General features: G+C 33.6%; 3 protein-coding genes across 6 annotated transcripts; 1 reads left to right on the top strand and 2 right to left on the bottom strand.

The window, feature by feature from the left end:
* Positions 1-399: 399 nt before the first annotated feature.
* Positions 400-7,846, bottom strand: LOC126687210 (protein VASCULAR ASSOCIATED DEATH 1, chloroplastic). The gene is made up of 18 exons (XM_050381658.2): positions 7,462-7,846; positions 7,035-7,088; positions 6,903-6,953; positions 6,628-6,693; positions 6,433-6,528; positions 6,184-6,285; positions 5,780-5,877; positions 5,496-5,689; positions 5,098-5,138; positions 4,871-4,958; positions 4,672-4,758; positions 4,523-4,577; positions 2,968-3,034; positions 2,403-2,502; positions 2,069-2,130; positions 1,938-1,980; positions 1,536-1,828; positions 400-698 (listed from the first exon to the last, which is right to left on the bottom strand). The coding sequence occupies exons 1-18, from the start codon at positions 7,642-7,644 to the stop codon at positions 456-458; spliced, it is 1,923 nt and encodes a 640-aa protein (XP_050237615.1). The 5' UTR covers positions 7,645-7,846; the 3' UTR covers positions 400-455.
* Positions 7,847-14,635: 6,789 nt separating this feature from the next.
* LOC126687118 (serine/threonine-protein kinase D6PKL1) lies at positions 14,636-18,904 on the top strand. Of its 4 annotated transcripts, none has more exons than XM_050381500.2 (3): positions 14,636-14,978; positions 15,710-17,053; positions 17,884-18,904. In XM_050381500.2, exons 2-3 carry the CDS (start codon positions 15,759-15,761, stop codon positions 18,764-18,766), a joined length of 2,178 nt encoding a protein of 725 aa, XP_050237457.1. In that variant the 5' UTR covers positions 14,636-14,978; positions 15,710-15,758; the 3' UTR covers positions 18,767-18,904. The 4 variants fall into 4 exon arrangements, with proteins under 4 accessions (XP_050237457.1, XP_050237456.1, XP_055962181.1 ...); XM_050381499.2 differs by having other exon boundaries at positions 14,636-14,982; XM_056106206.1 differs by having other exon boundaries at positions 14,636-14,982; positions 15,697-17,053.
* Positions 18,905-21,864: 2,960 nt separating this feature from the next.
* Positions 21,865-27,045, bottom strand: LOC126654160 (nitrate regulatory gene2 protein-like). Its single transcript, XM_050348237.2, has 4 exons — positions 25,653-27,045; positions 25,376-25,560; positions 23,856-24,079; positions 21,865-22,888 (listed from the first exon to the last, which is right to left on the bottom strand). Exons 1-4 carry the CDS (start codon positions 26,875-26,877, stop codon positions 22,102-22,104), a joined length of 2,421 nt encoding a protein of 806 aa, XP_050204194.1. The 5' UTR covers positions 26,878-27,045; the 3' UTR covers positions 21,865-22,101.
* Positions 27,046-27,616: the final 571 nt, after the last annotated feature.

The following is a 27,616-nucleotide window of genomic DNA, read 5'->3' as shown; positions in this document are numbered from 1 at the left end:
AAAATCAAACTCTATTGATATAATTCTCCCATTTACTAATAATGACACTGCATTCTTATTTTTGATTAATTTTATTTTCATCTCAACTAACTAGTTTTGTTGCTTCAATAGAGCTTACATACAAATGTTTCATATATCTATTGTTTTCTATTTTTAAATTACATGCTTAAACCTAAAATGTCTTAAGAGAAAAAAATTGATCTTGTTGTGGTTCCACTCATCTATTAAGGTTTTCTGTGTTATTACCATACAATATGATATGCATTGGAATTACACATTGGCAACATTATATGGTCCTGAGATCTGACCTTACCCCAAGTCAGGAGTTAGTATAATGATCAATTAAAAACCCTGGAATGGCATTATATACAAGACATGCGAAACAATCTGGAAGCAGAATGAAATAAGAAAAGCACATTTACTTAAAATCGTGATCCATACAATATTCAGGTTATTTACTTACCCTTTTCAAGACCATCGAGATCTTTCAACTGGGATTTTAACCAATTATGCTCGTGTCGCAACCTCTCAAGATGTCCCTCAACCATAAGCATCTCATCTTTAAGGTGGTGCATCCGCCTTTCCAGCCAAGCCACAGCCTCCGTCGATTTGTCGCTCATCAGACCACCAAAGTAGTAGTCTCCTGGGGAAACCACGTGGACATTTTGGGGTCGGTTTAATAGGACAACTATGCTCACCTGCAGGGGGGAAACAATGAATCACATGTAGCTTATGTCATTTTAATAATATTAAGTTCAGATGCCACATGAGCTCCTTATTGCCCTTGGCTTAGGGAACATGAAATCTTAAAGGCAGACTAATGCAAACCAACAAGTTTTAGCCAATCAACACATAAGGGGAGAAACCTAGCGAAACTCCGAGTGTATTTCAAAGCATACGCAGGCATGTGAGTTGTGGAATTAGACTGGGCCACGGTTCATGAACCGGCAGTTCACGGTTCCTATAGAAATGGAAAGTGGAGTTGACACGAACGGCCACTTTAGTTGTTTCTTTAGGTTTGGAACCAAAACCGCCATTCTGGAATTGGACCGGTTCCTAGAAATGGGAAACAGCCAGAACATGTGCCGGGCCGGTTCTGGGACGGTTTTGACCAATCCGGTTCTGGGCTCAAACCGGCCCATGTCCCGGTCTATGTGGAATTACTAAACCATAATTGTGAAATGGGAAAAGAGCTCATCAGACGATGCGCAAGTTTGTGAAAGAACGCTGCTGCAACTTAAAGTCTAAAAGCATATATCTAATTTAACCTAAGTAGCACAGACACTTCATTCAATCAGGTAAATGTGTCGGAAACTTAGCGTTTGGGACACGGAACTTCATTTTAACCTACGAAACCTTAAAATAACATTGTTTCACTATGTCCAAGTTTTCCGTTTCCCCTATCCATATCCGTAATCGTGCAACATAGAATTTAACTATGCAAATACGATAGGATTTCAAGTTGCATCCGACATTTTCAACCAAGTAGATATAATGATGCTATTTGCAAAATTATGCTTAAGCAAGGCACTTACCTGCATCAGAAATATGACAACAAATGCCACAATCAAGACCAGGGAAATCTGGCTCTGGCTTTTCAAAAAGGTAACGGACTTTGTCGCATATTCTCCTAATAATGATGTAACTGCTGTAGCATCTGTAAAATTTCCTTGCATGAGGTTACCGGTCCGTACATTATCATCCAAGGCACCAGATATCCGTGCTGTCCTCCCGTCGTCATTTGATTGGCTTGATATTTCTGAAGCATCCAGAGCCTTCACCAACCTTTCAGAATCCCCTTCACCATTCTGAATCATGCTCGGACCTTCTGCTTAAGTCAAGGAGAACATCATTAACTAAATTTAGATAATGCGAAACTCAAAGTATAAAACATAAGTGTATAGAAAGTTTGTTTGTATCGTTGGTGCCCTTTCAACCTTCTACTCTTTCAATTTTCTTCTGCTTCAGTACATCATGTGCCTGCAAAAGAACTCATTATAAAATTTGCAAATAACTGCGACTAGGATAAACAACTTCAACATGAAACTCTTAAAAGAGATAATATTACCATATTTATCCATGTTGCATAAGCTTCACGACATTCTTCTACAGTAGATTGCACTATTTTCCCTGTAACAATATGAAAACACCAGGTACATTCATGAATTATGTTCAGGTATTGTGAAAGTGTGTACAGCGAGATTTTTAAGAAACAATGTGATTAACATAACTATTATATGAAAAAGATAAATTAAAAGTTCACAGTCACCAACTAAAAAGGCAGAAACATTGAGCTTTCAGGCTTATCCTTCAAACATGTATACATTCATCTTGTACTGGCATATTTGGTGCATAGTGAGATTCAGGTTGAAGACAGTAATTAGTAAAAGAACCAGAAAAACCTTTGAAAACGGTTCTCTTGCTGAATGCCACATCCACATATATCTGCAAAATGCAGCCTTCCTTTGACCCACCATCATCTTTGACTACATCCCAGATCCCCTATATTAAGATCACAAGAATATCAGACACTAATTCCAGCAGATGTCTGGAAGTTTCTGCATCCAATGTACATCATCAACCATCATTCAGCAAAAAAAAAAAAAAAACTATTTCATGAATTCAAAATTTCAAAGGTCGCATCCAATGAATGCTTATCAAATTATCAACCATCATGGAGCAAAATAAAGGTTGTATCATGAATTCAAAAGTTCAAAGGTCTCCCTAACCCGATGTAATGCTAAACAACCTCAGTATTCAAGCACCAAACAAACAGAACAAAAAGTTTTGCCTCTCATTATAATAAAATTTCCTTACCACTAAAATCAATTGTTCATAAAGTACACCATTTTCAAACTAGCATGTGAAATTAAAAAACACTTTTGAGAAAAGGGTACAAAGAAGTAGGAAACAAAGGTATCATATTCATCAAGCAATACATAATTATTGGATGGTGATGGCCTGTACCTCAACACGAAAATAATCTCCATAAGGTACATCACTGACTTCTTGTGATGTCTCAACAATCAAATGGCTGACAAACGAAAAAAATAAGTAGGTCATGGAACAGGAAAAAAATTATATCAGAATGCAAATTCAGAGGCAAGTTGTTGCAGGCAAGAAGCCAATATTATCTCATAGACATTAAAGTTAGTTCTCACTAAGTTCAGCAACGGATCCAATAGAGTTGATGAAACATTTTTAAAATTTTCTCATTAAATCTCTGTTTTTGAGTACTATTCAGAAGGAAGATAAGCTTGTTTTTTCGTATTTAGTTATCTATATGCAACTTAGCATAAGTCAGAATGTAAGGCCTTATTTTATTTTTAAGATATCTATACGATAAGCATCATGTTTGCTGCTTACACATTGACTTTGTGGCTATAGAAAATCACTACTTCTGAGCTAACCACTTTGTCAGTTTATGAGATTATAGTGCATTGGTCATAATAAGCATAAAATCCAATACATTCTACAAACTAATGATCTTCGCTAGTATTATATATAAAGCCCATAATACAACTCAATTCAACTCGACTAAACCTTAATTCAAGTTAAGGGGAATCAGCTATAAATATTTTTCACTTCCAAGTCTAATGAATTTGGGCTGAATCTTCATAAAGATCTAGGAACCTTAAATCATCTTGAATCACTCTTACGAGACAAAAGACATCTAAAATGAACTTAAGGCCTGATCAGTAATGCTGTTTAAGGCAAAAAAAAAAAGCACAATTGAGATTATTTAAAATAATTAAGTATATTTTTAAATTTGTATAAATTGTAAACCTGCTTTTCAGAAAAGCTATCTATTTACATCCTTTACTCACTCAGCAATTTTAGAATTTCCAATAAAAAAGATGTTTGAAAAGAACTATTCCAACCTCAATGTCAAGTGAATTTTAAGTTGCAAATTCTACATTAGTGTACAAAAAAGATTTTCAAAATATTTGCTAAGTCTATCAAAATTTCATGGCCATGAAGTATCTACACTACTATACAGGGACCAAACTGCAACACCATATAACTCAATAATAATAGCTTCTGCAGCATTTTCTATTACAAAATTCAACACATTCAACACATTCATCCACAAACCTTCAACTTCTGCAGAAATGTTGCTGCTCCTACATTAATTATTACCAAGCTAGTAGAAAAACAAGATTTGGATAATCATTCTCCAAAGATTTAGGTAACTGCAGCACAGTTCTAAAATTCACAAGACCACCTTAGAATTACCAGATTGCATCAAGAGTTCAAGACAAAGCCCTATATTAGACAGTAAAAATATGATGCTGCTAGAGCAAATTAAGAATATTGTATTTCTTTATTGTACTACTACACACCCTCACTGCTCCTACAATCCTCAGAAAACTCATTTTCTTTTCTAACCAAAGATAATTCCTCTGTTATACTGTAAGAAACAGGGTTGGTACGAAATAATGCAACCAAAATCCTAAAAAAAAAAATCAAAACAATAAATTCAAACAGTCTCATGTTACAAAATTTATGCCAAAAAGGGAACCTGCTTCTGTATACTCGAAATTTCTGGACTTCCTGGCAGCTGCCAAATTTTGCACCTTCAAAAAAATTCAAGAAGTTCGCTATGATAGAACACATTCACAGAATTCAGAGTGCAGAAACAAATAAACAGGCGGCGGGGCAATTACATACCAAAATAAAGTTTTATAGGATGTTGAAATGACACATCACGAGTATATCCAAATTTCTCCTGCGGGTGCCACAGAGAGCACTTGAATTCTGAAAAAGCAGAATTATTTATCCAACAAATGAACAAACAGTCGATTTATCAACCTCACCAACAAAGAAAGAAAGGATGTACTATGTTTCTAAGGGATGCGGATTAAATTACCCTTATCTCCGCATTTTTCATGGAAAGATTCAATAAAGTTGTTAGCATTATCTGAAATGAACAAATTGAAAAACTCCTCAACTTTTATCTGCAATCCATGAAATAAAACAAAAAACGAGGGCAAGAAAAAGCCTCCTGGTCAATTGTTATTACAAGTATCATAACAGTAATACACAAGGATACAAATGTTTAACATACAAAATGATAGCACAAAAATGAAATAATACCGGAAATTTAGTTTCTCCTACTTTGGTATAAGATTTTCGAACTGCAAACAAAAAAACAGCCAGTTCAAGTTATCAGAACCAACCTATAGCAAATAATGCAACTTGTACAAAAACATTAAGCGTACGTTCAAACATCATCCTCTACTTGTCCTACTATTTTTATGAGCCACTAATAATCTTCTCTTTATAAAATCATTTCATCATGATATTTCCATGTTAACCAATTTTCAACCAAAAGACTAAGGTAGGGGGTGGGCAAGAACTATGTTCTTTGTAAGCATGTTTAATAGGAAAATAACACAACCATAAAGTAGAGAAAAACTATTATTTACAGCAGTGGTGCATAAGATAAGATGATATAAACCATAATTTGAACGTATAGGGAACAGGTTACTAACTCTCTGGTGCATCTGTATTTTCTTCAATCCATGTTGAAGTTCTTGTTGGAGATGAAGAGTTCATATATCTATCTGGTTCAACATTCTTTTCGAAATTTTCTCGTGTCTCCGTAAGTCTTACTGGCACTGTCTCAATCTCAACAGGGGAAGGAGCTGAAAGATTATAGTCAGTTGATGGAGAAGCGTCCTTATGCCTGTTCCACATTAACAAATTTGACCTAATATAATTCTCCCAAGAAAAATCAGAGCTGACTAGTATGTTAACATAGATCATATATATATACCTGTCATCAGAATCCAACTGATCGACTTCTACAAGGCTATTGACTTTTTCGATTACAACAGCGCCAATATCAAGGCTTTCAGACCTAGATATTGATTCCTGAGGTAATAATCAGCATGAAAAGTGTAAATATCAAACAGTCTAGCAGACTTAAAGTGTGTCGTCAATCAATTAAGCATACGTGAAAATTTATTGAAACAGCCACAAGTAATATTGTCCACTTATAATATAACCATGTAATCAAATACTTGTTCATTAATGCTAAAATCGAGAATATTGGTGATCAGTTGTATTACTTTGAGGCACTTACTTACAATCACTTGCCCTGGAATATATCATTAAATGTATTACTATATCAAAAAAGCATTTATAGCATAAAACTGAGGAAGTGGCAGTTTCAAACACCTGCTCGCCCGTTAGTACTTTAGTACCGTTAACACACTGCATCCATCCATCATTAATAAGCTTGAAGGCTTCATCACGGGAGAGGAATGATGCAAAGAAGTACTGCCAAATTAATAACCGGGTTTAGAAATTGCAGCTGTTACTGAAATTCAAAAGTGCGAGGGAGCATTCTCAGAAAAACAATTTTTTTTAAGACATGTAGGGCAATATAAAATGCCAAGAAAGTAATAACACCAGATATATTACTACCTTTTTCTCCCCCGCAAAAATTTCTATAGCATTAGGGAATATCCCAGCTGTCTTGGCTCTTTTTACAGTTGAAATTTCAGCGAAGGGAATTATTTTCTGGAACAAAACCCCATGAAAATTAGAAGTGTATTAAGAAGAGTGACAAGTTCATAGACCATCTGATTAAAAGAAATACACTTGATTTTTTGAAGTTACCTTTGTCTCAAATCCAAAAATGTTGGAATAAAAGCAAATATAGCTCGAAAAAAGATACATATGCCCCTGCAACAAGTAACAAGTTAAATGAATAAATATAAAAGAACTCGCTGCGTGTCTATCAGTGCAAGTCAATAAATCTGTAGGAAACAAAATTAAGATCCCATCTTGACCAAAGGATGTGCTTGCTCAGAATTTGAGGAGCAGTGAATGCAAAATGGTCAAAGAAGCAACGCAATCCCCAAAATGCATAGTACATGTAATAACTAAATTACCTGAAGAAGAATGCTTTCTTGAAATGCACAATTAAAATCCTGCACAAGAACCTAATAGAAAAAGGAACAAGAAGAATCTTAGATGCTTCTTCAAAGAAACAAATGTATATCCATAAACTAAAAGTTGCTCACTTCGTCAGCTGGCAGACGGAAAAGCTGTCTATACTCTTCACTCCTCAATGCCAACTATACAAAGGCCAAAAACAAAGCAATGAGTATAAAGATCGAAAAAATAAATTGGTTTGACAAGGATTACCAAAATAAAATTAAAAAGAAAAATGAAAATGATTATACGGATCAAGGTTAATTGTTAACTGCAATTGCTCAAGAAAGCTATTAATCTACAAGCCATACTAATCAACTAGCATAAATTCGAAACGAGTTAACGAAATTACTAACTAAAGTTTATCCAGAACAGTAAACATAGTAAAATTTCATTTTACTTTGTGTTTCACTTTTCTCATAACAGAATTTCAACTTTCAAGAATCAACAAGCTCATGAAATTGAAACAAAATAGAACATTAGAATCGAAAACAGAATTGAAGAATTAGTAGGTGCCTGAATTTCCAAGTCTCTGTTAGGGTTTTGAGAGGAATCGGAGAGATCACTGCGAGCAGGTGAGTCAGCATAATCGCAAGAAATAGTAACCGGCGGCGAAGACGGTTCGGCTGCCGCCAAAGCAGAAGAAGACTCCATCGGCAACGGAGCGATCCTCTGCGCGGTTTCCGATGCCACTGCCATGTGATAACAGGTCAGAGGCGGATCTGATCGTAATTTTGTTTGTTTAATTGCTGAAATTTGAGAAAGGGAAAGTTTGGATTTGGATTTTGGATGGAAGAGGTGGTTGTTGAGTTGTTGCGAAACCGACAAAATCAAGAATTAAGAGTCGGTTTAAGTCCACAGTTGCAGTCCACTTCATTTCGGACGTTGACTTTTTCGTACGTGGATATTTTTTAATACTGTTTCAATTAATCAGCTACCTTTCTACTACCTGCCGCCGTTTAGTGTAAGGGTTCGTGATAATGTTATTTAATCAGAATTGATTAGGGAAATGAGCAAAATTCCAGAGCCAAAAATACCCAGAATTGGGCCAACCGAGGTCTTTAAGGCAACTCTGCCGACAAATCTACTTGTCATTACATATCTTTATTTACAGGAAATGTTAATACATTCGTTTGCTTAGATTCCAAATTTAAATTTCTATTCATTTTTTTATCATCTATCATAATTGAGGAGGAATATTTAGATATTTTAATGAGATTTCATCCTAAAAATTTAAAAAGGTCATATCGAATGTATATGCCACTCGAGGTAAAGCTTATTAATACGAAAAAATATACTGTATATAAAAGAGTGGACTACATTTTATTATATAACCACACAAAAATTAAACTTCTTATGATTAAAAAAAAATTGGACTATAATATCAATATGAACAATTATTTCAATACTCTTTCCAACCACAATTATTTCAATACATAAAATGATAAATGATCTCATGTATCAAATAATAGTTTTTATATTTTTTAATAAATAAATTATTGATTTATAATTGATATTGTTTTTGCATATTAGTCGTGTTCTGTAGCCGACACATTTAATGTGGATCAAATTAATATAAAATACATTGTGATTTGTGAGTCATTTAATTAGTGACCTTTGAACAACGACAATACGGTGTATAAATAGCAAAAATTTAATTTATATATATAAGCTAAAATATAATATTTTAAATTCGAAAGTAATATATAAATTTGTAAATTTTAATATTTTTATTGATAAAATGGCGTATAATATTCTCATTGTGGTCTAAACCCAAGTTTTGTCCCTAAATTTTGAAGGAGCATTTAATGGGCCAGAATAACGAATAATGGGCTCGCAGATCCAATAGAATCCGTGTAATGATCTGTTGGCCTATAACAATTAAAGGTTTGGACCTGATCAAATGACGTACAAGTTGTCAATTGGGTTGATCCATCAAAGTAGGGCAACTGATCACCTTTGCTGAATGGGGGCAGATGGCCTATGTTGAGGTGGAATATGAAGGTCCTGTCCCCCTTGCTTAAGGTTTTTTCTTTTTTATAATTAGGGAGGGGGTACGTGTGGAAAAAATTTAAACTCATAACATAGCAGTTTGATGTACAAGGCTTATATCATTTAATCTATAGGTTGTTGGTTCCTTTAAGTTTATCATACGGGTGTGGATGTGGAATTTGATTTCTTGAAAAAATTGAATCGCGGAACTAGTATTGACAATACTTTTATTAAAGTTTGAGATGTGCAATTTAGGTGATTTATGAGTCTAAAATTATTGGAAACAGACAACAATCGATACACACCAACTTTACACGTAATGTACATCGTTTTGAGCCAAATTTGCTATTTGATGGAATTGATTTTATTAATCAACAAATTATAAATTTATTGTATTATTTATTATTTCCGCAGCATCAGTTTGTTCGTTGTATTTCTAATTAGAAACAATAAATTCTACGTTCATAGAAAAATGTAATCTTAAAATTCATGTTTAGCGCATGTTTCACTTTATCTGTAGTTCATTGGTGCTTTAAATTGTTGGTTACTACTATAGAAGGATCAGTAAAAAAGAGTGAATAATAGTATGAATGATCCCAAATGTGGGTAGTGATGAATTAAACTACGTTGATTCTTAGAGACAATAATAAAGAAAAAGAGAGGTTATGTTATGGTCCACATATAGTGCAAGAAAAAAGTAAAAGAATGATTGAAGGCGAACCCACCTTGAATGCCTCCACCCTTTTCCTAATTCCAACATTTTCAAACCTCTAATTTGCATTTGTTCAAAAAGCAACGCCCTAGCCCCACTTCCACTATAATAAAACGCTTCTTTTTCATCGAAATCTATGAATGTGGGTTGTGACTTCTCTCTATATCACCTTTTCATCGTCACCATTCATTTGTGACTATGATCAAATAAATTCCAAATGTGGATGATCCTCATGTTCTTGTTTTATACACCACTTTTTTGGGTGGAGATTTTTGCACTCCACCATTTTATAATAGCACTCCACTTTTATATTTACTCCCTCTATCGCAATAGAGTTGTCCACTTTGAGAAATATTTTTGTCCCAAAATTCTTGTTCACTTTGAAAAGGTAACTAATTTTTTTACTCAATTTTTCTATATTACCCCTATTTAAAATCTACTGATGAGTAAATTGAAAGTAAATTGCAAGTGAACCCTATATTAAATAGGGGTATAACAAGAAAAGTAAGAAATTTTTTATAAAATCTATTAGTAATAATTGCTTTTCTTAAACTGTGTGATAAAGGCAAAGTGGACAACTCTATTGGGACGGAGGAAGTATTAATTATATATGACTGACTTACCCTTAACTAAAAATCATTTAGTTTTTCATCTTTCAATACTCTACAAATTATCCTTTTAGATAATTTCTAGTTTTATATTTCTTAGGATTGATGTTTTGTACAAGTCTTTGATGATTAATTTTTAAATGCGGATAATTTTTTTTTGTTTTTTTTTGTGGTCTATTTACTTATTTACTATTAAAAAAAATTAAAAATCATAATTCAATAAAACTGATTTTTTAAAAATATTAATATTATCCTCAAGTTCAATGGCTCAACAACCATTCAAACATGTTATCGTTTTTATCGATTCTAATCAAATTTTTTTAATCAATTATTGTCTGATTTTAAAAAAATTATCTCAGTATAGCAAAAATTTCTCATTAAATAAATTATTAAAATTTTGCTCACTTGGCAATTTTTGATTGGTGTCCAATTGAAGGAAAATTAACTCAATTGAATAAAAAAGAGGAATAAATAAAATAAAATTGTTTAATAATTTTCACATGAATAAAATTAAATACTGTTGGTTTGATTAAGCGGACTTGACTCTTGATTGTAATTGAAATTAAAATTTTCTAAACTATGCTATAACTGAAAAAATAAAAAAAATAGAATTTATAAAAATGTCAAAATTTGGTTTTTTTTAGGTCATTTATTTTTTTAGGCTGTAGTATTTATATTCTATTAATTTATTCATAGTCTGTAAATTTTTAAAATATTATCTTTACAAAAATTGATTTATCTTTATTTTATATAATTTTGAAGTAATATAATTGTAATTTTTATATTGAAATAAAGTTATCAACAACTAAACATCAAGTAGAATTAAAATGTTTTGAGAAAGAAAAATAGCACTAAAATAAGGATAATGGCTGAGTAGAAAATGTTGAAAACTCAAAGAAATAAATATTCTTAATGAAGGATGATAAAGTCTTTTAATATAAAAGTGGAGTGCAATTATAAAGGGTTGGAGTGCAAAAATCTCCACCCCACTTTTTTTCATGTTACTATATGTTTTATATTAAGAAAGTAATGAGTAGGGTATATAGCCTTGTTTGAGGTAATTATGTTGAGAGTCTCTAGACTCTCGATTGATTTTATTATAATTATCAAATTTTGATTTATTTTAGTCGTCCAATTTTAAATTTATTTTAATGGAATTATTTTTTAAATTTTAAGTCAAGTTATGCATTTGATGCAATTGGTGTTTGATTATGTGCGTCAATTTATATTGTATTATTTTATATAAAACATAATCGGTTAATAATTAACTCGATGTTTATGTGTTTAATAACATAGTAGTTCCTTTTTTTTTTGAAATGGGACTAAAATTTAATGAAATAATAATACCCCAATTAACATTCAATAATTAAATACAAATAAATTAAAAGTTTGCTGACTTCCATGATCAATTACTCCTTATGCGGATTCTAATTTGCTTAGAAGTTAGACCCAAAAAGAAAAAAGTTTCTTCCACACCATCTTTCTTAACTAACCTTACATATTTCACATTTGATCACCGTCTTTGTCCACTAATCCTCCCTATACTATTCACATCTTTAAAATGCATGATTTCAGAATTCAAACATGCATCATGTTACTATAGCTTTATTTTTCTCGAATAGTTAAGAAACAAATTCAAACATTCAAAGGGTAAAAATCTAGAAAATGCTTATTGACTCTCAATTCACTCTACATATTTCAAAAGGCTAGCCATGTTCTCAGTCTCAACCAGTGAGCCTATTTAACATACTCCTCTATCTTATAAAAATTAAAAAGTGCACTTCTACAAAGATGTTAATTAATTATAAGAATAAATGATTATTTATCTATAATTAACATTTATTAATTTATTACAATAACTTTTTTTTCATCTTTATAAAGAAAATACCAAAATAACAAGTTTCATTATTTACATAGGACGGAGAGAATATATATGGTATATCCGAAGAAATGAACGATAATTGGGACAATAATAATTATTGATAAAGTATGTCAATTTTGAAGCAAGAATGACATCTCTTAATCCAATTCATATACGTTAGGGGACAAAAACAAAATGTTCCATATAAACATCAACGTCGACGAGAAGAAACTCAGAATAGGCAGTGACATGGTTGTCTTAAACGGCAACACTTTGGGCCACCCTACAGAAGACGGTGACCGGTCACTGACTCTCTCTTCTCTACCACTGCGCTATATACTACACTACTACTGGTTACTATGTTTAAATACGCTTTATAACCGTTTTCTCTAACATTTTTTTAATTGGCTGCAATTTTGGACAAATTTACCATGCACGCGTACCTGTCCTTTTCCATAATGTCAAGAATGACCCTTGTTTTTAGCTGCTTATGTCGCCACACTTCTTGCAAGGGTTGTTTAGACATTTAAAAATATTTTACCAATCCAACGCGCCAATTTGGTCGTAGCAGACACATTCTAATGATAGACTGTAGATAATTGGACTATACTGTCACTGGACTTAAAAAATTGATGAAATGTGGATTAAGATTTAATATTTGTTTTTAAGACTATATAGAACCTGCGGTGGTTATTCAAATGATTAAAGCTATCTGAATGGAAGACCCACTTAAAAGCCAATTTGGCGGTAAAACATAATAATGGACAAAAAGAAATTTATGGGAAAGAAAGTGGAGGTAGACCCTATATTATTATTGTGATAATTTTATGTTGTCATTGGGACCATAATTATTAATTTCTTTTCATTTTATTTTATTTTAGGAAAAATACTATACTACTATACTTTAAAATGAGTAGTTCTTTTTTGGCCAAATATTATAAAAAGGCAAAATCTTTTATAAAAATTTCACAAAAATTCTGACCTTTCAATTTTGTCAATTTTAGCCAAAACAGATTATTTGGTTTCAATTGTGGCCAACTCTCAATTTGATTTCAATTTGCCTATGTGGCGCCTATGTGGCGTGCACATATATTGAAAGGTCAGGATTTTTGTGAAACCAAATAATCCATTTTTGGCCAAAATCAACAAAATTAAAAGGTCGGGACTTTTGTGAAACCAAATAATAAGTTTTTGGCCAAAATCGACAAAATTAAAAGATCAGGACTTTTGTGAAATTTTTATGAAAAGTTTGGCCTTTTTACAACATTTGGCCTTCTTTTTTCTATATTAAATGTCTTATTTACATAATTATAATTTAGCTTGACAATAGTTGTCTTTTTCATTTATGCATTAGATAGTTTCAAAAAAAAGATATCTTTAGATATATTATAAGAAAAAAATTAAAATTTATTTATTTATACAAAGACCAAGTATTTATTAATGATATGGACAGTCAAACCATTTTTTAATTAATATATATTTAATTTTTCTATTAATGTATCGACCACTTTATTTATAATTATTAATAATATTTTAAAGTTATAATTTTTCTGTCTTGTGCAATTATTAATATGAATGCTATAATTTCAGAGGAATAAAAAATCCTTATGTTAATTGAGTTTGTAGATATTACAAAACTAAATATTAAGCTAGATCCTAAATTTTTATATATACTACAAAGCAAGTTATACATGTTTTTTTCTTAAAAATAAATTTGCTACACGCAATATGTGTGTAATGCTGATATTAATGCACACATTATGTGTGTAATATGGACGCTCATATTGAATGTTGCTGAAACATAGCAGCTTGGGTTGCTTGCATATGCAGTGTTACATAATAAAATAGTGCCTTGCAATTTGAATTGATACTTTAATTTGTTAATGTAGTCAGTTTGGATTGACAAGATCCTTTTAATTTTTTTATCAAGCATTACATCAAATTTTTATATATACTACAAAGCAAGTTATACATGTCTAAATGACCAAAAATTATATGCTATCTATCAGGGGCGAAGCTATTTTATGGTTTGAATAGATTCCAATTCAGCTTTGACTAAAATTCTTTTTTTTAATAAAAAAATAGACATAAATCTTATTAAAATGGGAATCAATTTATAATAAATTTAGAGTTAAATAAAGGTTAATTTTGAACTGCCAAAAATTACTAGTGAATTAACAATTAAATCCAAACTAATTTTTTTTTTCTAATTCTGCCATTGCTGCTTAAACACAAAATATGCAAAATTTAAATTAGTTATCAGTAATTCACAAATCAAGTAACTAAAGGCACGCGCGGTTGATAATGCGAGTGAGAGACTGGAATAACCAGAATCCAAACCGGATGAAAGAAAAGGGACAAAAATGGAAATTAAAAAATGGGGAGGTGTTGCCACCCGAACCGTGAAAAGAAGTGTAGCTTAAAGAAGAAACAGAGTGGGACCCGCTGCTCCGATTCTGCTTTCTTTACCACCTCCTCTTCCTCTACTCTACTAAAGTGGACGCTGCAAATAAAAAAAAAAAAAAAAACTGCTCCCATTCCCATTTATACTTATTAATTAATTAATTAAAGAAGAAAAGCAAAAGCAAACCGTATACCACTAATTTGCTTTTATTTTAGCTGCAGAGCTACCCTGTACTATACACTAAGCATAAACCCACACTAAAAGTGAAATTCCCATTGATTTTGAGAGTGAGCGAACGAAGAGCTCGAGCTCTGATCACTAGCTTAGCTCCGGCGCTACTCTTTAATTCTTTAACCTTTATTTTCTTTCTCAGTTTAGCTAAAGGGAAATAGCAATTATTCAAACCCTAAGGAAGATTCGAGTACATGAGATTCTCATTCTTCTCTCGTTTTAATGGCGTGTAAGTATTTTTATTAGAAAATTTTGAATGTTCATTGTGCTTTTTGTTTTTATGTTTTATTTTATTGTTGTGTACTGAGATCTCTTTGGATTCTCTGTTTTGTTTTGTTTTGTTTTGTTTTGCCTTTTGGATTTTACTTTCATCATGATAATGCTGATAATACATTATGTTTTGTGAATTTTCTTTTTCAAACTTGCTGGTTTGTTTTTTGACTATTATTTTTTATATAAAATAGGCTTGGTGTGTTCTTTTTACTAATTGACTAGAAATACTGTTTTTGATTGTGATTGAAGTTAAGGATTTAATGATTCCTCTTTGATTAGTTAAATTATTTTAGTGAGCTTTGCCAAAAGAAAAATTGTCCAAACGTGCTGGTAGAAGACGGTTAGTGAGGATTTGGTATATAAACTACTTTCCTAAATTATTTTCTGGTTTTTTAATGTAGTTTTTGTTTATGATTTTATCGTCATTTCCTATTTTGGCACGAACATGTAAGCGGAGAAAATTAATTTGAGGCTCGATTTTTGTTTTTGTATTAGGACTAAATTCTAGCTCAAAACGATTGCTATTTATAGTTTAATTGTATAAGCTAGTTAAGAATCAAGGGAATGTGGCATCCTTTCATATTTTTATGTTAGGGAAAGATTTGGCACTTTAAGCAATGCAGTGGTGGTTATTAATGTAGTAAACTAAAGTGTCTCTTAAACTCTTCAGTCTTGCTTTGCAGGGTTACTAACTGAAATATAGTCACATGTAATGTTAAGCGGTTATTGGAGATGGAGAGGTTTCCAGAATTAAAGGCTCCTCCTGGGAAATTGCCTGGTGCGGGACAGTTGTCAAATGCGTATGTGTCCTTGGGAAGAGAAGGGGGCCAGATTCAAAAGCTTCATGCTGGCTTAGTTAGAGAAGTCGCGGGACGATTTAATGCCCACGGCCCCCAAATTACGGACTTACCTATTCCTGTAAGACCATGGAAGGGAAAAGATTCCGTGGAATTACTAGAAGAGATAATGCTAGATATTGCTCCTTCTAAGGGAAGTAGTGATTCCATGGATGAAAGTGGCCCTAGTTCTTTCTCTGGTGCTAGTCATCCACCAGAACCTATCGATATGGATCTAATGAAAACAGTGTATGTACCAATCGGGCAAAATCAATCTGACCCCAGATGTCTTATGAAGAGTATGTCTATGAAGGGGCCTTTCCTTGAAGATCTTTCAATCAGAGTTCCACCTAAGAAACCAAGCCCTGCTGTTCTTTCACCAGCAGAAAGTTTGATTGAGGAACCTAATGACTTAGTATCTTTATCTCCTCCATTTGCTGTTGCTCGTGCTTCACAAAATACGGAAGGTTCTCTCCTTCCACCGGATTCGGATGAGAAAGAATGTGTGTGGGATGCTTCTTTGCCACCAAGTGGTAATGTAAGTCCACATAGTAGCATTGATAGTATGGGTGTTCTGACGGCTATGAGCATTGTCAATAGCTGTGCCAGTACATATAGAAGTGATGTTATTACGAGTGATGGCATGATAAGTATGGAGAGAAACTGCGAGAGCACAAAAGGGAGCGTTAGTGTTAGGGGGGATTCACTTGAGAGTACAAAGACTAGTGTTAGTCGGGCGAGTGATAGCAGTGGCCTTAGTGATGATAGCAACTGGAGTAACATCACTGGAAGTGCAAATAAGCCCCATAAAGGAAATGATCCTAGGTGGAAAGCTATTCTTGCCATCCGAGCACGAGATGGAATTTTGGGCATGAGTCACTTTAGACTACTAAAACGGCTTGGTTGTGGTGACATTGGTAGTGTATATCTTTCAGAATTGAGTGGGACTCGTTGTTATTTTGCAATGAAAGTAATGGATAAGGCATCTCTTGCAAGCAGGAAGAAGTTGACCCGGGCTCAGACAGAGAGGGAGATCTTGCAGCTCTTGGATCATCCATTCCTACCAACTTTGTACACACATTTTGAAACTGATAGATTTTCTTGTTTGGTCATGGAATACTGTCCAGGAGGTGATCTGCATACTCTGAGGCAACGACAACCCGGGAAACATTTCTCTGAGTATGCAGCAAGGTGTGTTTTTATTTCAATACATTTCCTTTCTGGCTTTCTCTAATTAGTGAAGCATATCAATTTTCTGTCCTCATCGTTCAATCATTCATTCTTTAGCTATCTTCTTTTATGCTATCTCCTGTATGCCTCTTCTAAGTTCAAACTCATCATTTTTCCTCTGCATTTTAAGTGCTGGGAAGGGCTTTGTTGCTTGGGTCCATAGCATGTTCTCATGATCATGGCATTTATCAATTTTTGCATATGATTTTTAAAAGTAAGAAAGTTTGGCAAATGGATGGTCTATTTACCATCTATTATGGTTCATGATGCATAACACTGATACTGCTGCTTTGTTCAATTTTAGGAGATAACACCTGCAGTTCTTCCCTGTCATTTCTTCCCGGTCTTTACTTGTTTTGGATATTCCATCCTTGATATTACTCGTTATCAGCTTTTAGCAAAGATACATTTCTTTTAAAAAAGGCTTATATTTACAGCTGTTAAATTAATTAGAAAATATATTTGATTGGAGGTGACACAGCCAATCATCTCAATCTCGGTAATATGTAATGTAAACAGGAATAAGTTCTTACATAAAACAATAATTGCTTCAATTAACTGTACAAGGGAACAGCTGGAATTCTATAGAAATTTAGAAAGAGAATTGAGTTTGATGCCTTGTTTTTAGTGAAAAAAATAGTTGTGATTAAGGATAATATTTTGTGAATCTTTTTTCTTCTTTGTTTAAACAAATATGATAACTTTTTGATACTTCATGTGTCAATTTGAATGATTTTCTTAGGCATAAACTTTTTTGTGACAGATATGTAATCGTTATTTTCTTGTTGCAGATTCTATGCTGCTGAGGTTTTGTTGGCTCTTGAATACATTCACATGCTTGGAGTTGTCTATAGGGACTTAAAACCTGAAAATGTTCTTGTTCGTGATGATGGCCACATAATGCTCTCAGACTTTGACCTTTCCCTCAGATGTGCAGTCTCACCCACCCTGATCAGAACCTCATTTGATACTGATGCTTCAAAACGAGCTGCTGGTGGCGCATTTTGTGTTCAGCCTGCCTGTATTCAGCCATCATCTGTTTGTATTCAGCCTTCCTGTTTTATTCCCCGAATATTCCCTCAGAAAAGTAAGAAGAAAAACCTAAAACCTCAAGCACAGCTTGGACTGTCTTCAACTGCACTTCCAGAGCTTGTAGCAGAACCCACTGCAGCACGGTCCATGTCCTTTGTTGGAACCCATGAATACCTAGCCCCTGAAATTATCAAGGGAGAAGGTCATGGCAGTGCAGTTGATTGGTGGACATTTGGCATTTTCTTGCATGAACTATTATACGGTAAAACGCCATTCAAAGGCTCAGGAAACCGTGCTACACTATTTAATGTAGTTGGGCAGCAGCTTAGATTTCCAGAGTCGCCCGCGACCAGCTATGCTAGCCGAGATCTGATACGAGGCTTGCTGGTGAAGGAGCCAAATCATAGATTAGGAGTGAAGCGAGGTGCGACTGAGATCAAGCAACATCCTTTCTTTGAAGGTGTTAATTGGGCTCTGATTAGGTGCAGCACACCTCCAGAAGTGCCACGTCCGATGGAGGCTGATCTGCCCGGAAAATTTGGGCCCGTTGAACCAATTGGGGTGCGCAGTAGCAGTAAAAGAATAGTAGGAACAGACATGAAATCTTCTGGAGGTAAATATCTAGACTTTGAGTTCTTTTAGTGCTGTGTAGTATTAGAATTAATTGATCTTCTTAAGGGAGTCAACAAGTATGCCTGTATTACATTGTTCTGATAATGATTTTCAGTTTACACTTTAAAATGAGTAGCTATATATAATTGAAAAGTTCATTTTTGGACTTCTTAGTTCTTACAATGTGTTGCTTAATCATAGACAATTTCTTTCAAGTCGTAGAAACATAGTCTATTCTAATGTTATCGGTTTACTTTTATAGAAAAGAAAAATTGGCAATTGGAAATCGAAACATCTTTCAATTATTTCATGAATGTGATACTTATATTGAAAATTAGTCAGCAAAAGGCGGGATGGAGTGGTGAGGGTTACTTCTTTCGTAATCAAAGATTCGAGCTCTGAATATGGAGCAGTTTTAAAAATATTATAGAAAAACTCGATTCATATTAGTTAGAAGTTAGAATAATGGCTCCTCCCTGGATTCTAGTCATTAATGGCATTTTTTCTTTAATCGTTAGACATACTGCATCATACTCATACATGACTTGATGAGAAAAAAACACAACTTGGGAAAAAAATATTTCTTTGTTGGACCAAAGAGATTTGACAGGCAAAAGCATATAATATATGAGGTGTTTGGTGGGATCGTGGCAGTGGCTTCAGAACCTACCTTGGGTAAATAATTGCAAGTTATACAAAATAGGAAATGATTAATATTGTTATTTATTTATTAAGTATCCATGTCAGAGAGATCCTAGCTTCCAGCCGGTCCCGGCAATTGTTCGGTAGAGAAGCAGACTGACAGATACTGCGATTATGAAATTTTAAAAATTACAATAAAACAAAAACAATCAATGTTCAAAGATAAACATTGACTTCAAATGTGCAATTACTTTTTCCCTTCTTAAAAATAGTCCTCTAGTTTTCTTTTTCTTTTTAGGCTTAATTCCTTAAAAAAACCCCACCTTGCACTTTTTTTTCGTTTATACCCTGACCTTGTAAAAACACCATTTGTACCCAATTTTGAGTTTTTATGTTTCATCTCTACCCAAAAGCATTAAATTGTACTTTTTTCATTTGGAAAAGAGTTTAAAACATACTTTTTTCTATTTTAAAATATACAAATAAATCCTTAAACTTAAAAAATAATCAAATACATCCAAATAATTAATTAATTTTTTTAATTTGATAAAATAATAAAAAATTAAAAAAAATTATTATTATTTTTAATTTTTTTTGTCGGAAATATTATTAAAAAAGTTGAAAAAATTAAAAAAAATTCGAAATATTTTTTAAAAAAACTAAAAAAAATTATTATTATTTTTAATTTTTTTTGTCGGAAATATTTTTAAAAAAGTTGAAAAAATTAAAAAAAAATTCGAAATATTTTTTAAAAAAACTAAAAAAAATTATTATTATTTTTAATTTTTTGAAAAAGATGGTATTTTTGTACTATTAATAACATTAATATCTAATTCGTATATAAGTTAAAAATAAAGGATTGTTTTAAACTTTTTTTCAAATGAAAAGAGTACAATTTAATGCTTTTGGGTAGAGATGAAACATAAAAACTCAAAATTGGGTACAAATGGTGTTTTTACAAGGTCAGGGTATAAACGAAAAAAAATACAAGGTGGGGGTTTTTTAAGAAATTAAGCCTTCTTTTTATGATTACTACTTTTGTATTTTATTTTTTACAATATATATTTATTTATATATTACTCCCTCCGTCCCACTCTAATTGACAAAATATGGAGTTTTTGGTGTCCCATTCTAATTGACAAAACTAACATAACTATAATTTTTTCCTTTAACTTTCCATCTTTACCCTCATTTAAATTTAAACTTTTTATGGGAAAATGGTGAATATTTAATGAGAATTTGACTAATATACTAATAGCATTAATTAGCTCCATTATCAATAGAGGGGTATAGAAGTAACTATCTATTTCATTTATTAGTTTGTATTGGTTATTGTAATTTAGTTATTTTGTCAATTAGAGTGGGACGGAGGGAGTACAATTTATAATTCATGTATCGAGCTCAGAAATCTTCGTCAAGAAATTTAACTCAAAATTGCCCGCTCATATCACTATGGGAATTGTCCTATCATAGGCAAGGCGCTGCTTAAATGACTTGATATGAAAAACAACCAGTTCTATTAATAAGTTTTTGTTAATGCTAGTACATAATTATCCTTTTAATTTTAACTTAATAAATTTATATTTTATTATTTAAATAAAAACATTTAAATTCCTAAATCACTAAATCTTTTCATTTTAACTTGTTGAGTTTGGCTTGTCTTCACAGGATTTTTAGTAAAAAGAGAAACTGCATCCTCTTGCAGTACAGTATGATAAAACAAAATAGAAGCTGTCAAATTTAACCGACAAAAGTTTTATTTCTGATATTTTCAAAGGATTTTGTAGATAGGGACAATTATTTCCAGCTTTATTACTATATTTACATATCTAGATAACATTTTTTCAATGGGTGCAGTCTGAGACTCTCAGTTCTGCCAATTTTTGTTCAAATATTTCTCCATTTGCAATCATAAAACAAAAACACAACCATTTCAAAAAGCATCCAAAGCCCTTTATAAAGGGCAGTCAATACTGAAATAATCTTGTGGTCCCCTATGCCTTCTTTGTTACAGTAATTTCAACCAAAAATGACATCCCATGTTTGAATACATAACTTGAACATAATAAGTACAAAACGCATTGGCTAAAGGTTAAGAAAAATACTTCTAGTTATTCAAAGGAGGGTATAACTCTTTCAATTTTTTTAGCCACTTGGGCCCTTAACAGTTTTGAACATTGCAAAAATATCCTTTTAATCTTTTTAGAAAATACACTTTGGCCCTTTTAGTTTATTCTTTTGACACGCAACCCCTCACATTTTCAGTAATTTATGTGTTTTAAGCGTTGGACAAAAAACAATAAAAAGAACAACTTGAAAGGTTTTTATGTACCTTGTGCCAGAAGCATAAATAGAACTGTATAAAACCTATAAAAAGCATTTTGTAAATTTAAATTTTCAAATAATATCATTAATATACATGATTTATCTATCATTTTATATTTTTATGCACCTTATTGAAAATTTCTGAATCCGCCAGGAAGGCATATTATAACTTATTCATTTATATGCCACAGAAAATGATCCTATACACAAGACATTTCCCTCTCCCTTTCACATTTGAAAAAAATATTACCAAAACCGCAAAAAGGGTTCACATATTTACATATCAAAATTCCCCCAAAAAATAATGATAATTCTCACAAGAGGCCACAGCCAAAAAAATTTCCCAGGCAGCTCTCATGAATTTCTCAAAAATCCAAAGTAAAAATAATTACGTATACCTATTTTATGGCATACGAACGATTGCATACTGACTCGAGTGCCTCCGTAAACAACGAAGAAAAGCTCGTTAATGCCTGGAAAACCCCAGGCAACCCTGTCTGAAGATTATTCAGTGTCATTGCTCTTGTTACTTCCACTGCTTTGGCATGCCTCACCATCTCATCTTCCACACGCCTCTGGCATGCCGCAAGCTCTGATTTCTTTTCGGCCAATGGGTCTCGAGCATCCAATGCCTGTCCATTGTCGGGTCCGGTATCAGGGAGCCCAATACCAACCATGGAATATGAGTGATAATACTTCCTTTCGATATTTCGTAGAGAAGAAGCCTTCTTCTCCAGCTCCTTTGAAGCTGTTTCTGTTTGCTTTTTAATTTTCAGCTCTTCGGATTGTTTTATAGATATTACATGAACGACATTGATAAAGCTCTTGATAGCTTCAGAAGCAACTGTATCAGGGACTCGATCAAGAGCAAGCTTCCACTCATCACAGAAAGCATATACATCCGAGTGTTCCACATTTCCATTCACATTGTCGTTGCTGACTGGAAAAAGGGTAAGCTTGAACCAGCCATGTACAGAATGGATAAAGTCTCGCTGGAATTTTATTAGGCGGCAGAAACTGGAATGCCATGCGGAAACAGCTGACTCAAGATCACGAGTGGCTTGCTTGTGTAGTTCAGAAGTCAAGTCACCCTTGGCAGATCGGTTCACAAGGCCACGAACTTGCTGCACAATGTTGTTCTGAACTTCATGGTACTGGTTCATTGATCTCCACATGTACATAAATCTGCACCCAGAACATAAGATAAGTGACTACCTAAATGGTTTAAGCGGAAGACAATTAAGAACTCAGAGCAAAAAGAAGGCATTAATTTCATTCATCAATGCTGCAAATATGCGGTATTAGTACTCTATCTGTAGTCAAAATCCTTACTGGTGATTCTTAGGACTATTTCTTGGTAACATAACATAATCCAAACATAAATAAGATGGCTGAATGACACAAAACACTTTTTCCTATAACATTCATTATGAAATCATCAAAGGTTATCCCTGTTAACTAACAATTTATTATGATGATAACATCAAAATGGTTGAATTAATTTATGAAACCATGAAAATTGTCTCACAATACACAAACAGACAATGATGGGTCATAGCATATTAAGTTCATCGCACCTAACTCTCTGCCCAGTAATTAACCATAGCCTCAATGGTAGATCAAATGAGATAAAGCACAACCACCAGAAGAGTGCATCATTGGGCCACTCTAATTTTAAGAGGTGGTTGACAACTGCAATGACCAGTACAACAAAGCACATGTTTATACATGTGGATTGAGGGCATGAGGCAAGTGGCACAGTAAGGTTTTACCTACCAGTAGAATATTTATTTAATGCCTTAAAAGTGAGAAAAGTTGGTATGCCAAGTAATGTTTTGGTTCAGCAATAGAATCTAAGAAAAAGAACAGAGAATGCAAATATCATAGGACCTTGCCAAAAAAACAACATTGCAGATAATAGAAACTGGAAACAGTTTGCAGATTCTGAATGAAGAAACAGCGCAACGTTTATATATCTTCCTAAAAGTCAGATTTAATCTGGAAAAATCTCAAGAGCAAGAACAAGATATGGGTAAAATTGAGATTTGAGAATGGTCAACCCTAACTGCAATTAACACGAGTTAATTTCCAAAAGCTACTATATTCTGCTTCATGCATAAACCATTCAAAATTCAGAAAAGAAATGACTTACCCGTGACAGAGTTCAACCAACTGAGGGACAAGATCAGTGTCCCTGACACCAGTGATGGCAGTTGAGGTGGTAGAAACGGCCTGAGAAGTAACAATAATTAAAGACTGCAGCCTCTGTATTGCAGCTTTGGTCTTATCTACCTTTGCTTCGTCTTCTCCTTTGTACTCTTGACTCTGGAGCGTTGACAGCTTCTTCTCATGCGCAATCTTTACACCCTCTCTGGCCTAATAATTCATGATTTTTTTTACATTCAGTGTTAGCACCTGTAAGCTTGAAAATATCCAGCTACACTGGAATTACTTAATACAATTATATGTACATACAAAACAAAATGAGTGTTTAGGCAAATTTAATCCAATTCATACCTCAAGAATTTGAGAATCTACAACTATAGAAATGCAGAATATCAAATTTCATCAACTCAATCATTTAATTAATCTCAATGTTGAAGTCCATCACATTTCTGGATTTTTAGTTAGAAAATGTAATTACTATTCTAAAGAAAGAAATTCTGCCACTATTATTAATCCATCCTCAACTAGGGAAATTTTTTTATCTTCTTCAACAGCAAACCGTACAAAGTAAAAACATTATTTTTAACATATGTCTAGCAATTTAAAGAGAAATTCAAACTAATAAGAAAATAAGTACACCCACTACACTGACAAAGAGCAGGGGTTAGTTCAAACGACCACAAACATGTTTAATAGAAAAATAATAACTAAATGAATATGAAAAGTGCAGTTTTTTGTCATTGTGCTAATCAGTAAGGGATAGTACAGTAATTGTAAGAAGTAATATTTTATACTGAAGATAACAGATACGGTCAACTGCAATTACCAGTGAAGAAAAGATAAAATGAAAACACCAATTCAGAAAGATGCCCAGCCTTTGGGTAATACTAATACCTATTACCAAAAGGTAAATTCTGATTAAATAATCCAAAAGGGCATTTTTAGCATATGAATAAAAACAAAAAAAATCAATTTTTAGCATATGAATAAAAACAAAAAAAATCAATCCACCGTAAATTAGGTACTGCGGAGGAATTACGCTATCCCAGACACTATGGTGCATATCCTAGTCATTATTTTGCTTTAACCAAACGCACAAAAGGTTAACGTGACCATCAAATAAGTTCATTTTAACTTTGTGAATCAATTAGACCCAAAACTTGTATATTAGGTCAATTAAATCTAAAACTTTCTTAATTTAGATCAAGTAACTCTGAAATTATACACCTCAATTATAAACTTATTTGACCCGAGATGCAAATTCGAAAACCTAATTGACTCAAGTAACTTATTTGATCCTAAAAACACAAATTTTTGGGTCTAATTGATCCAAAAAGTTAAAATGAATTTATTTTATCCCGACACAAATTTGAGGGCAGGTTTGATCCTTTGTTATTTATCGAACACTTTTGTTTCGATAAAAAGATTAATCCTTCTTCTCTTTGTTTTTCTTAAATTACTTTTATCTTCAAAAAAGATAAAAGTAAAGTAAACAATTAGGTATACCTTGACTTCCTCATAGAGTTTCTTCTCCCAAGCCAACAACCGTTCCATGGTGGAGCAAAGACTTGTGTGGCCACCCGGTTCATTGAGCGAACCGGTATCCAGCCGATATTTAACGGCCAACGGCGGTTTTGACGTCCAACTGGAGCTTATATTGCTCAACATGCTTGTTGAATGATAAACCGTCTCTGCCAATCAATACGCTTAATTTGTTAATACTATAATTCATCATTCAACTGAAAATTCTAATTTAATTTTGATTGGATAACACAAAACTTACTCTTCAACTGCCGGAAACTGCGATCCAGCTGAGCCCTACCGATCTCAAGCATCTCCGACACCTGATCTCCGGCTGCCGCAGCCTTATCAAAATTCTCCTTAATAGCGTCAACAATTTCTTTCAAATCCCTATGCCTAACCACCATCTTCATATCAGACATCTCTCCAGTTTTGAAACTCGCAGACGAACCAGCCTCGTCAAATTTCGCCGTGTTTCCCCGTTCTTTAACCGACTCCGCCCGAACCGATGATCCGAAATTCGACCGGGTTCCGATCTCGGATCTGGACTCTCTATCGTCGTCATCGTCGTCTCCTTCTACCGACGAGCTCGTCGTACTATAATGATCGTGATCTTCCCATTCACTGCATTGAACTTCCTCTCGCTCCGTTTCTTCATCAACCGTACTGTTATGCTGCTGCTGTTTGGCATTTAAGCTGCTATTATTTTTCTTGTTCTGTACCTGAAAAAAATCGTATTCGGATTTTTCCGTTTCCGTTTCAGTTTCCATTTCGTCTTCGTCGTCCACGTCATCAGTGTCTAAGTGATGCTGCTGCCGGCGGCCGTGTTGGTGGTGGTAATTTTGATTTTTATTTTGAGTTTCAGCTTTACCGTCGAAGAATTCGGAGTCGGGAGGTGACGGAGGGTAAAAATTCTCCCAGTTCCAAACAGATGAAGCTTGCGACGGAGTACTTGAGTAATTAGAATTTGCCTGATATGCTGTTGGATTGCCGTAGTTAAATCTCGGAGATGATGCCATGCTGGACTCGGATAATATGTGAGGCAGCTTCAGCTTCGGCGGTTTCCGGCGCCGGTTGGTTTTAGACACCGAGTTAATGCTCGAAGAAGAGAGGATATGAGGTAGCTTAGGAGGAAACGGAGAAGGAGACGGAAATGCCGGCGGAGGTGGCGGTGGATGAAGAGAAGGCGACGGAGATGGAGCAACACGTGGAGGTATACTATTGGTGAATGAAAGTGGAGGAGGAGGATGGTAAGGGTTTGAGTTTGAGTTGAGAAAAACGGCTGGAGTTTGTTCAGAGACGGCAAGAGGCTCGCCGGCGGCGAAAGAGCAAAGAGCTGAGCCGGTGATACGAAGGGAGCGGCAGTAATCGGCGTGAGCAGCAGCTAGATGGTGGCGAGCGTAGACGGCTTCTTTGATGAGGCGGCGCCGGTCCTTGCACCGCCGAACTGTGTCCTCGTTGTCGAGTTTGGACGCTGTGCAGCCCATGGCGCGGTTTCAGGTGGTGGCGCCTGAATTTTGAGCTGCAGATTTGTGTTTTTTTTTTTTGAAGTGGGAGAGTAAAATTTGGTCTTCTTATGTGGACTGTTGACTACTGTTACAGTGTACTGGTGATTAGGAAGAAGAAAGTGTTTGATTTTTTTAATTACAAAAGAAAAATGAAAAAGAAAGGGCAAAAAAGTGATGTTTAGAATAATTAATGTTGTGGTTAGTTAATTAAATAAGTGTGCACTGTTGGAGAAGGCTGTTTTTTGTTTTTCTTGGTGGTGAGGTGGAAACAAACTTCTCAGTCCCTAATATTTGAGGTATTACACAAATTAGCACCTAGTATTTTAAAATATATTAAAACATTCTTTAATTTTGTTTCTTTTCGTTTACTTTGCTAATATAAACATTTTAGTATATTGTAGCTTTTAAAAATGTTTTTATGTTTTTATAAAAATACTAAGACTCGTATATAATACATTAAAATTCTTTCTTTAATTATCTTAACTTAAGTTATTCTCGCATCTTCAAATGTGATTGTTAAGGCATTAATTCAACTACATGAGTTTCCATTATCTCTATCAACACCCAATCAAGTCACTTCGTAAAAAATAATTCTGATATGCATGTACAATAACGACGACTACTTCTCTGTGGTATGATTGCTAGTAACTTTAATGCTTTCTCTCATTTTAATGGTAGTATTTCAGTAATTGACATGGTTTATACATATCTATTAGTC

This window comes from Mercurialis annua, linkage group LG6, assembly GCF_937616625.2.
Source record: "Mercurialis annua linkage group LG6, ddMerAnnu1.2, whole genome shotgun sequence".
NCBI classification, from domain to species: Eukaryota; Viridiplantae; Streptophyta; class Magnoliopsida; order Malpighiales; family Euphorbiaceae; genus Mercurialis; species Mercurialis annua.
The sequence above is the reverse complement of the archived record's forward strand: the minus strand, read 5'-3'. Positions and strand labels throughout refer to the sequence as shown.